Here is a 12,399-nt window from a genome sequence, read left to right on the forward strand (position 1 = left end):
TTTTGTGCCTCATTACTAACCTTTGTGAGCAATGTCCGTTCCTACAATTGCATTAACCTTAATGCGCTCTCTTCGCTAGCTAGCTAGGTTAGCTTGTTGCAGCGGTGGAGGGGTGGAAACCACCAAACTCGGTCTGAACTGGTATCTCAAAAAAGCATAATATATACGGGATAATGAGGAAAGTCATTAAATTGTGGCATTGAATTGACAACTTGTTCAGTCCTTTAGCGGCGTGAAGACAACGTAGACCAACTTTTTTTTTAAATCACTAAAATAAGCTTATGACTTAAGTTAAATAAAGTTACAGCACAGTAAAGTTGACATGTTTGTTAACTTCTCAGTAGCGCAAAACACTGTTCAACTGCTGCAACAACTTGGTTATAACTTGTTCGTTAACTAACTATAATTAAACAGGTCTTACCTTTGGGAAAACAGCAGCCCTTCAACACGTGGCAGAAGATGTGCATGTGGCGCAGAATGCGTTAGGCGGAAGTGGAAGTTGATTAAAAACAAGGACCTCCAAATGAGTAAAATTCATCAATTTCCTGCATCTTTGACTTTACTGATGAAATATAATTAAAGTTTACTCAGTGATTCACAGCTGATTTTATTAATTCACAATTAAGTAAAATGTAATTAATAATTAAACAACATTTCTTAAACTCAGCTCAATGTAATTAAAAACGGTACATAGTCATTTTTATTATGTAAAAGTTACTATTATTTATTTAGGAGATATTCATTCCCAGTTTTTACAGTGTCTTCGCTCTCCGGCAGAGAGTTACTGTATGATGAGGCTCAGCTTAACACAAAGACTATTGCTCTGAGTGTTACTAGGCAACCAGCAGAAATGCCAGGAAGTTTCATTAGTTTTTTTTTGGTCCAGATTAAACAAGTTGATGTTTTAATTATTGATCATTTGAGTGGCTGTTAGGTGGATGTTGTTACCTTTGAAGTTGAAACAGAGCCAGGCTAGCTGTTAGGCTAAGCTAAGCGGCCGATGGGGCGACTGTGGCTCAGTGGTAGAGCAGGGTCGTCCTTCCAGTAGGGGATCGGCTATTCAATCCCCAGCTCCGCTAGCCCATGTTGATGTGTCCTGGGTAAGACATTTAACCCCAAATTGCTCCTGTAGCTATACCTACAGTGTTTGAATGTTAGTTGGAGTCCTGGTGGGCAGGTGGCACCTTGCATGGTAGCCACCTGTCATCAGTGTATGAATGTGTGAATGATGTTAAAGCGCTTTGAGTGGTCGCAAGACTAGAAAAGCGCGATACAAGTACAGTCCATTTACCATTTACCTTTAACAGTCAAAAATCATCCAAAGATATTCAGTTTACATTGTTATGAAACCGATGGAATCCTCACTTTTTGAGTAGCCGAAAACAATGAATGTTTTTTTATTTTTATTCACAAGATACTTTTTATTTAGATGCAGAATAGTTTTCTAATGTAACTTGTCAAACATGTTGGCGTTTTCCCCCAGATTAACTTCCATTTTCAGCACTAAATGGATTCATGTTCTCTCCCTTTGAACCTGCACACAGCCAGGTTACATTTGTTCATTGTTCTCTGACAGCTTCAGTAATCTCTCTCTCTCTCTCTCTCTCTCTCTCTCTCTGCACCTTCTTGACAATTTTTCCTCAGTTTCAGAGCATGGCACTGGCCTGGCTCCAGTCCCACCTGCCCTGTATTACACTGACCAGTATCACCAGTATCAACCATCAGCACGCTTCCAGAACAGCTTGCTGAACAGGACTGTGTGGAGAGCCATGCTGTCTGGGACTTGGCGGCGTTCGGTGGGTCACCAGCAGTCTGCTGCAGCACCTGTGGTGACCCCCAGAAGCATGACAGTGTGTGGGGTCCCCAGCGGCACGGTGGTCCTTGAGGCCCAGTATGACTACAACTACCGCAGCGCTGATGGGCGGCAGGTCTGCATCAGGGAGGGCGAACGGTTTATTCTCCTGAAAAAGACCAACACTGACTGGTGGCAGGTGAGAAAACTATCTATAGTTTGTCTTGGTGGAACCAAAGATTTAAAAAAACATGGACATAGCATCTATAATGAATTCTGCATTCTGAAGGGAGATTTCAGAGTTTGAATTTGAAATGAAAACACTGCACTTATTCACAAAATAAATAAAATTCGTCCATGAAAAGTCCAAGACCAATGAATGCGATTCGTCACTCAATACTTTCTGACATCTGTACCCTATTTCTGTCTCTTCAGGCCCAAGCCCAAGCCCATTTATTCTTACTAACTTTTATACCACAATTCAAATTGTTAATATTTCCAATGACCTTGGATCTAAATTTGATGTGTGTATAATTATTTCTCCCAACATCTCTCGACAATTGACAAATATCTATCCATCAAATTGCAGAAACACATTTCAAAAAGTGACATTAGCCACTGAGACCATAAAGTCTTGTGTGAAGTCTTGTGTTTAAAAAAGAAGTAGTGGGTTTTCTCGTTGCATCTGTTGGACGTGACAGGAACTGTAACACCTTTCTGCACAGCGCTCAGGCCTCAGTTGTGTTGGTTGATGCTCAGTTGAACTAAGTGGATTTATGTGGGAGAAAATAGCATCTGGAAATCTGTTTGTTCTTTGACAGGTGCGGCGGATCGGTGCGGCCAGCAAAACAAAGCCGCTGTATGTTCCTGCTACGTACGTGACAGAGGTGCCCATTGCACCGATGCCCTCGCCGCAGCACCTGGTCGTATCTGCATCTCTGAACTCCAACCTCAGGATACTGCCAAGAGTGTCACTCTCTCCCAGCCCAAAAGAGACAACCTGTAATGACCAGCGTCAAGGTAAAGTGTGAGGGGACGACAGAGGAGACATCTGGTGTGTGTGTTTCATTTAAGGCGAAAATCTTCTATCTGGATGTAATTCATTTCATTTCAAATGAAAAGTACTTTCTCATTAAAGTTAAGTGTTAAACGATCAGTAGAGTCAGCATGTGCTTGTTATCAGCAATGTAGATGACGTAACCATGATGTTGCGATATATGATTTCATCACAGGATTCAATTGAAAGACAATAAATGATCAGTGAATACTTTCTTTTGGTTTAATTCTGTAATATATTTTGTGTGTTGATGTTTTGTTTTTTATTATTAAAGAGGGAAATTTATTTTCCTTATTCATCTGTGTCAAATAAGAATGTATTTTGCCTTCCTTCCTCAGTGAACAAACCCATCTTCCGCTCCATGGAAAACCTCAACTCCAACAGTGCCTTCCAGGGGCTGAACAACAACACCAGCAGGGGTGGAGGCCGCTTCCCCACCCTGCCCCTCTGGTCGGGGTTCACCTTTACCCCCAACTCTCCCACTTCCCAGTCAGGCCACCTCATGGTCCCTGGGTGCCCTGCAGCTTCCACGGCACCACAAACGGCACCACCAAGCCCCAGGGCGGTCCCCATGATCACTCGGAGCCAGAGCTCCAGCAACCTGCCTGAAAACCTGATGGAGAACCCGTACGACGAGGTGGGCGGCAGCTTAGGCAGCCGCGTCAACCACAGGATGCCCAAGAAGTCATGTAGCCAATGGGACATGGTGGGAGCCTCCGGCAAGAAAACCCATCTACAGGTAGGAAGAGGCAAGCCCTGCAAACCTCAAACAGATGTTACTCAACCATCTGGTTATTAAGTGTGTTCATTTGTATTACATGGTACGACTACTTTTAGCTTCAGCGGGTGTTTTAGATGATTTATGTTGATTTTATCTTTTTTTTGGAAAGCTGCTTCTTTCCTCTAGCAATATTATTCAAGCTGAATGCCATGCTTTCCAAAGTTATGTTTGAGTAAACCTTTGTCCCAGTGAGGTCAACACCTTACACAAAATAATTGACAGCAGAAGTCTGACCAAAGATCTGCTTACAGTACTGATCAAACTAATACATGTAATGCAACAGAGCAATGATGCAATCAACACAGTATGCACCATTTGGCTCTGATGTTTTATGCTCATCCATACAGTCAAGTCATGAGGTGTTTTATTAATTTGCATATATTGACTGTGTTCACATCTGACACTCTCTGTGACATCTCTACTATCTCTCAACATGCACATCTTATACTTGATACTGTGAACTTTTGTCGGTCTACTGGTCAATATTTTATAAATTTCTACACAAATTACACAGTTCTTCAGATATCCATCCATCCATCCATCCATTTTCAATACCGCTTATCCCCATTAGGGTCGCGCTGGAGCCTATCCCAGCTGACATATTATTTAATATTTCTTTGAGATATTTCTTCTATTTTCTATTATGTCTCTTGACTTTTGCATTGTATTTATCGCTGTGCAACAAAACACCAAGACAACATTATTGAATTTGCAAGCATTTTTTAATGTTAAGTTCCACCAGGAAAGGTAGAGCAAATATATTTTTTAATCTCAAATCATGGTATTGCAGTTTTAAGGAGATCCATATTTCCATCTGATACCCAGCAGAAAATCTCTGGAAAATTTTTTGACTTCCTCTCACAAGCAAATTCCCTAATCTGAAACTGTAATAAACCAGCTGTTAGTTTTTAGCCTTAACTATGCAAAGTATAACTTGAGAAACACATTTTTGAAATTGTATATTATTTAGACCTTAGTATACTTATTGAGATATTTGTTTAATTTCATTCAATCGGAGGAGCTTTTTCTGATACAAAAAACTGATTAAAATGTTTTTCCCAGCAGACGACTGTGGCAGCAGAGGTTGTATTTGATTTACGTCTGTACTTGACCGCTGTAATCTTCCTAGAGCAGCAATCAAGTCTACATTGTGGTGACGTCGGTGCTTCCCTGTATTACATCAGAGGGGATTACACAAGGCGTCGTCGTTGAGAGAAATACTGAAGGTTATCTGTCTCTCAGCCGAGGGAAGCTCCCACAGCCGAGTTTTGCTTCCACTGAACCGTGCATGCAGCAGTGACTTCCGACTTCGGATAGCTGTGATCTCAGTAGAAATGACAGTGCTCTTTTTTATCTTTCTAATTCGCTTTGCCTCCCTGTCTGTTTCTGTATCGGCCCCTCTCTCTGAGGAGCTTCTTCGCTCTAGCCTTTGATACCAGTGAGCAGCCACAACGACCTGTTTTTCATCCAGAAAACATTTTTTTAAATGCTGCTACACTGTTGATGCATTTCAATTATATTTAATATTTGTCCTCCAGGGGGCAGAATCTCATTTTAATTCGAAGAGATCAAATTGACTAATGTTCATATTTCAAAAGTTGTTTTTATGGCACTTTTTTGCCTTGATTCGTCAATACATTACATGGCCAAGAGTGTGTGTACACCTGAACATTGTGCCAATGAGTAATACGTAACATCTCTGACCAACACAATGGGCATTAATATGCTGCTATAATAGCCTTTACTCTTCTGAGAAGATTGTGGAACCTGGCTGTGATGAAATGTAATAAAAGTTCACACTTGAAACTGCAGTTAGGTATTGGACTAAACACAATATTTCATTACAGTTCACTATGTCGACTCAGCACTGACCAGTTCTCTGGTCTATCAAATAAAGCTTCTCTGTGTTGCTCATTCCATTTTGTGGTAGAATCACAAAGAGCACACGCACACACACACACACACACACACACACACACACACACACACACACATACACACACACACAGGTTTATTAATATACCTTTATCACAGAAGATATTCTGACTGCATGCCTAAAAGTTTATTTGAGTATGTTTGATGGACTGTTTTGAATTTCCAATACAAATGTCTGCGTCCTCAGGTACTTCTGATACAAATGTCATTCATAATGCAGCCAAAATACAAATTGCAAACTAAGTTTGGTGAAAATGATTTTGGAATTGCAGTAATACACAAATACACATTCACACACAAATACTTCTTGTCATTCTGTTTGTAGAACAACATTAAATATTTTTGTTTTTGCAATACACTATATCCCTTTGGTATTATGGCAGCAAATCATAGCCAGTATTATACAGGTTTTGTTCCAGTGAAAGAAATTAATTTGTTATTAAATTATGTTAAAATGCTCTACATTTAATATTTGTAATCAGCCATGGTTGGATTTGATCCTGTTGAGAAACTCTCTGAATCACATACATTTTCTTTTTACATTTAGTACATACTGCAGCTGCCCTTACAAGTAAGTACTGTTGCATGCATTATTCATTCAATTGGGAAAAGCTATACTTCATCATAACATTGCACATTGAACTTTGACCCGCTTGCTCTCTTGCTCATATAAGTGTTGTGCAGATGATTGTGGGTCAGAAAACCATGCTGACTTGCATTCTGCAAACTGTGAACGGGTAAAGTAGGACGTCCAGTTATTTTTGTCATCCTGTTTTAATTTAACTACTGAGGTGAACGATAGGAAACAGTGAGACAGGAAGTTTCAGGTGAGCTCAAGAGTCAGTGCATCCCCCTGGAGTAAACTAACACACACACACACACACACATTTATAGACCCTGTCCCCTTAGTCATTATCTGAAACAACTATGTCTTATGTAACATGGATCAGCCAGCTAGCCAGTCAATCAGTTAGTGAATTATGTCTCAGCTATATTTCGTGGAAAGATGATCTTCCATCAAATATCTCTTTAATTAATTGCATTGGATTTGTAGATGTCCTCTCTTGTAGCTGTTTAGTCCACTCTATCTGGGTGAGCGCATGTGTTTCTATAAGCTCTGTCTTAATCCAAAATCTGACGGGTTATTACATATAAGAGGTGGAGGGATTTATTTGTTTGTCTTTGTGATTTATGTCTCCTCTTTACACACTGAGATGATGGTTTGGTACAAGGCACTGCTGTCTGCTTCTTGTGGTAGTTGTGGTACTATATACACATAACCATATGGTCACATTTCCATGGTAATGCACAAAAACAAAAACATATATTCATCCATTTACTCATTCATTAATAAAAAAATCCTGCCGGTAATATTACATGTTCTTATTGTTATTCACAATTCTGCTGCTCTGAATACTCACTAGCGCACCGAATTAATGTGTATTAATTAAAGTAGCTTTTGCTAAATAGTACTGCAGCCAGCTGTTTTACAGTAATATCCCAATCTGGGATTAATACAATTCATCTATCCATCTATTAACAATATTATTTAGACATTTAAAAAAACAAAATGTTGTATTTGTGTCCTGTTTCAATACAAAAAAATAAAAATATAGAATACCACCAGCTTTCTCCTTTAAGTTGCAGTTAGCATCATTGAACAAATTAGTTACATTCATTAAATTGGTGAGTCATATTGTTATATATTTTGTTATATAAATTTGACATTTGAATTTAACTCTTGTTTTTTGCTCTCCATGACTTTCTTTCTTCTTTCCCTCTTTACTCTTCTACCTACAAGGTCCCAACAGAATCCTATCTGGCCCAGCTGTCCTGGCAGGACTCCCCTCTCTACACTGAAATGCAGCCAGAGAGACGTCTGTCGCAGCCGGAGCCCCCGAGCCCGGCCCCAGGTCAGCAGCCTCTTCAGGTCATGGACCCGTGGGAGCAGTACTCAGACCTGCCCACAGGGAGATGCTACTACGTCAACAGCATCACCAAGGAGAGGTCCTGGAAACCCCCTCGCCGGGCTCGTGGACACAGCCCCAACAAAGTAAAGCACCCGACACAGCCGGTGTTTGTTACTCCTCCTGAATCCGTGTTTTTCTTTTTGTCTTTCACTGAAATTACTTTGAATTCGTAAAGGTAGGCATTTTTAGAGCTGCATGAAAGCTTCTTTTCTCAAAGGGAAGGATAGAAAAAGGTCAGGCTGTAGAATAAAATAGTCGGCTAATTAATATGCTTGCACAGTTTGACTGGATCAGCACTAAAAAAAGGGACCTTTTTAGCCAAAGTACTTCATAAGACCTAAAGAAGAGCAGCCTGAATGGCATATTTTCACTTCACATAGACACGAGGTGACGCAGGGTGGTTTGCACACACAGTGATCTCAGTCAAAAGCACGTGGGGAGACTCGTCTATGAGTTTAAGTGGCATTCACTTTATATATGCTCACTTTCGGATGGGGTCACATTGACCTTAACACTTGCAGAGTTGCTGAATGTTACATAGTAACTGTTCAATGTCATTGTTATGGACACACACACATTTATAGTGATGTGTTTTTGTTTTTTTTTTGCTTTCTTGTTGAAATTTAGATGGAAAGGTTGATCCCACTTTCATATCTGTCCGTTATACATACGGCTACAGCCATGAGGTGGTTTGCTTAGCTTAGTTTACCCAGACAGCTTGCTTGGCTCTGTTCAAAGGGAAAACATATACCTCCCAGCACAATCAACAATAATTAATAGATAATAATGTATCTAAGACCTTTCCTGTTTCTTAATCTGAGTTGTATTTCTGTTTCTCCAGCAGGCTAATCCGGTACAACCTCAGACATTACCCAGAGAAACCAGCCATCTGTCGCTACCATTTCCTGACGCTGGCAATGGAACAACGCACACGGTGAGACTGCTGCACTATTAAAGAAGTGGTCAAATTCAGCATCCTTGATGACATTTTGTTTGATTAAACTAGATATATGAATTACATGATCTACAATGGTCATTCCAACATCTTCCACGCCAGAGGTTATGGGATATCTTTAGGGGTGATGAGATGAGGATGAGGTTTGCTGTAACTGTACTGACAAAATAATAACAGGAGTTCCACTTACACAACGATGACGCAAGACTTGGCTCTTGTTGTTTTCTCCACCCTCACCTGGAACTCACCACAGAAAACAACAAGTGCACACCCAAGAAAACAATCTTCTTGGCCTTTTGAGTATATTTTGTTTATTCAGCACTTTGAATCAACTGTGTTGTTTTTAAATTGCTATTTGAATAAAGTTGGGCATCCCACTGAACATCACACACATTTATCATATTATATCATACTGTAATATTCAAGGAATATGATATCTTCATCTTTTGTTATTCATTCATTCATTTGCTAAATTGTGTATTTTAAAATCCAACCACACAAAAAGGCATTGCACTTGAGCTTTTATTCAATGATCCTTGTCACAAGGAAGTTATGAGGGGGTGAACATTTGAGAAATGTGTTGATGAGGCTGTGTGCAGGCGGCAACCTCCGGGTCTGAAGAGTGAAGTTGCATTCTTTCTAATGGCCATCAGGGGGCGACTCCTCAGGTCCAAGAAGTCCGATTGTACAGAAGTCCATCAGTCATTATGGTCTCGATCACTAGTTTCAAGTCATCTTCAATACCTCATGATGTTCCTTTAGTAAATGATGATCCCAATCTGCTTTAATAGATTATAAAGCAGGGTATGCTTTAGGTCGTGGCTACCTTGTGATTGACAGGTTGCTACCATGCCGTTGTCTGCTCTTGGTACTTGTTTGTGTTTTTGTCTTACCACTTTAACCCTTTCACTGTGTGTTTTCAGTTCATTAAAGTGAATTGTAACATGTTCACTGAGCTACACCTTCTCGTGTCACTTCTGATTCCAAAAACAAAACAAAATGGGGACACCCAAAACGGCGAGCTCAAGGCTTTGAAACGGCAGCCCACAAACCATTGCGACCGCGTGACCCCGTCTACTTAAATACTACTTAAATACAGTCTAGAATTGGGTGCCAAGTGGATGGTTTGTTAAATTATTAACCTATTACTAGGGCTCACATCCAAAAGATTATTAACAGTATTAAATAATCATTCCAATGTAACATTGCTCCACTGCAAACAGCTGTGCTTTGGCAACCGGCAACAGAACAAACCACAGTGAGACGCCTTCTGCCCGGTTTCATGCAAATTAATCTATTGTTAGCGTCTATCTGTCTCCCACACGTGCACACGCTGTCCAGACCTGTACTGTGTCCCAGATTAAAACAGGCAGAAATGCTGAGAGAGACCAAATTAAAAAGGGGCTTACATCTTTCTTTGTCCCATTGTTTACTGACCGTTTCACTGGCTTATTGATTTATCTATCTGTGAACTGCCGCCTGACACACACACACTTCCTCTCAAATGGTGTTTTTGTTTGGCTAATCCCTGAAGGGAATAACAAGGTAATGCCTTTTGATCTGATGCAGATGAGCAGAAGCCATTAGGGCCACACAGAGGGAGGCAGGGGACTTTTTCAAATCCAAACCGTTATAAAACATTGCTAAATTTAAACCACTCACTGAAACTTCTCATCAGTGTTAAACCACTCTCTGACCTCACAGATGCCGGTTCTTTCATTTCACCCTTTTTTGCAAACTTAGTTTTGCAACAGTGTTTCTAATCCACGAGTGACAATCTGTTGTTTCTGACGTCAGGGTCTTGGGAATTTATGCAACAGCCATTGGTGACTGAAAAGAACCTGCATCAATAACGACATCTACGTAGTAAAGCGACGCAGGCTGCATGATCCAGATTGCCAGAGATAAGCACTTTGCATCTCAAGGTTGCGTTGCCTCAATGTTGCATCAGTGTTTCAAATGTAATGTTGCTCATCAAAAAAATACCCACATGATCAAAGTGATTCCCCCATCAAGTCCTTTTTTAGATGCTTTCTGTTGACCTACATGTGTCACTTTTTATTCAGTGGTACATGTATTAAACAGGAACTCTAGAAATTATGTTTAATGCATACTGCATGCCACACAAGTTAATTACCCAGGTGTTCGAGTGGCCCATATTCCTTGTTAGCACACAGGGGGTTCTAGTCTAGATTTGTATTTTATTTTTATAGTCTGCTTAACCTTTGTGAGCTTGACTACTATGCTTAAAAATGTTAGTGTACCAGTACATTAATGTAGCTGTATTTCTATTTGACTTCATTCATGCTACATACTTTGTACGCAACAAACTCTGTGTAGTTGACAGTGGAGCTGAAACAATTAGATGATTCATTTTTTCGTCGATCAACAGAAAAGAAAGTTGATTCTTAGTTTAAGTTAACGTTTGAGTAAAAACATCAGCTGTTCAAATGTGAGGATTTGCTATCTTACTATTTCAGACTAAATATCTTTGGTTCTTCAACGGTTTGGTTTGGCTGCGCAATTGATGGTATGTTAATTAAATATATATTAAATGTCCAAAAGTCCAATATGGACATTTAGAAGATGTGATCTGCTCATGGAAAAACTCCACTGCAAATCAAAAGAAGCACTTCCTCAACGAGCAGCCCGCCACCAGGGGGCAACTGAGACATTTAGGCTTCACATTTGGGGAGCTGTCACGCTGCCATATTTTAAGTCTTATTTTAGTGCAAAAATGTGTTCATCAGCAGGAATGTAGCACAATGTGAAAGTTGAAGGAGTCCTCTGATGAGATTAATTTTGGGTAAAACGTTTTGCTACAATTTCTTTTTGCTTTTAGGAGATGCTTTTAAGGTCTTATATGTATGCAGATGTGTACATTTGCAGGAAGTTAGCACAACATGGAGGTGAAAGTAGTGCTCTGATTGTTTAGATGTGAAAGTCCAATACAAATACGTTGTCCCTAAAATCAATGAATAATCGAGTTCTCAATATTTATCAAAATAACCGTAATTATCACCGTGGCCATAATCGTGCAGCCTCTTAGAAATAGTGATGCTTTGAAAAACACACATCATCACTCCCAGAATATGATGCCTTGTGAGAGAATAAACAGTTAGTTTTTTTGTTTCACTGTCACTTGAGCTCAAGTTCCTCTTCATCAACAATCAGGTTCCAGATGTGTTCTTTTTTTATTCATTTAAAACTATGAAAGTAGATATTGTCACAATACCTTTTTATACATTGTGATTCTGGAAATGTTTATTTTTAGGCTTGCTGAAGTTTGCATTTGTACTGCTGCTGTTATTTATCACTATTAGTCATCTACTTTAACTTCTCTTCTGACTCGCTGACGGGTTTCCACACAACAGCAAAGTGTTAACAATGACTCACGTTGGTGGGAGGCGTGTCTTGTAAAGTCTTAGATGGTAATTGTAGTATATTGGTTATTGTAACATTAAATATACATAAGATGAGCTTCACATCAACTTGTATTCCTATTTATATGCATTTAATTTCCTCCTAAACACAAATATGTGGACATTTCCGTAAGTGTTGTTATTATTTTTCTCAAGTTAGCTGAACTGCTCCACAATATATACAGATACTAGGCATCAGTAATAACACAGTATAACAATCTAACTGTGTGGTTATTCAACATGAGTACATTTATATTTGGTCATTCCTTTGCACATTACTTCTGTGCTTAAGTAAAATTAAAAGGGTTCCAATTTAACTAGTAAAGGACTATTTTAAGTAACGTCTTGGTACGTTACTTGAAGCAAAGAGTGCAACCAGAAGTGTGAACAGTGGTTAAGGTGGGAATGTTTGCAAAGTTGTGGTGTAATTATTCAGAGCTGCCATGCATGAGACTGGTTGTACTGTCTGATAAAAGTAGCTTCCCTC

The 12,399-nt window shown here is 39.6% G+C and overlaps 1 protein-coding gene across 7 annotated transcripts in view; it reads left to right on the forward strand.

Annotated features, from left to right (window-relative positions):
- The window catches only part of arhgap9 (Rho GTPase activating protein 9), a 41,762-nt gene that overhangs the window by 14,818 nt on the left and 14,545 nt on the right, over positions 1–12,399 (forward strand). For 5 of the 7 annotated variants that reach the window (XM_034533648.1, XM_034533655.1, XM_034533651.1 and 2 more), the window contains exons 3-7: positions 1,645–1,991; positions 2,614–2,812; positions 3,188–3,588; positions 7,367–7,618; positions 8,377–8,469. In XM_034533648.1, the coding sequence (XP_034389539.1) occupies positions 1,770–1,991; positions 2,614–2,812; positions 3,188–3,588; positions 7,367–7,618; positions 8,377–8,469 (1,167 nt within the window). In that variant the 5' untranslated portion in view covers positions 1,645–1,769. The remainder of the gene's footprint in view (positions 1–1,644; positions 1,992–2,613; positions 2,813–3,187; positions 3,589–7,366; positions 7,619–8,376; positions 8,470–12,399) is intronic. The other 2 variants (XM_034533650.1, XM_034533652.1) reach the window with 1 other exon arrangement.

This window comes from Cyclopterus lumpus, chromosome 5, assembly GCF_009769545.1.
Source record: "Cyclopterus lumpus isolate fCycLum1 chromosome 5, fCycLum1.pri, whole genome shotgun sequence".
NCBI lineage: Eukaryota > Metazoa > Chordata > Actinopteri > Perciformes > Cyclopteridae > Cyclopterus > Cyclopterus lumpus.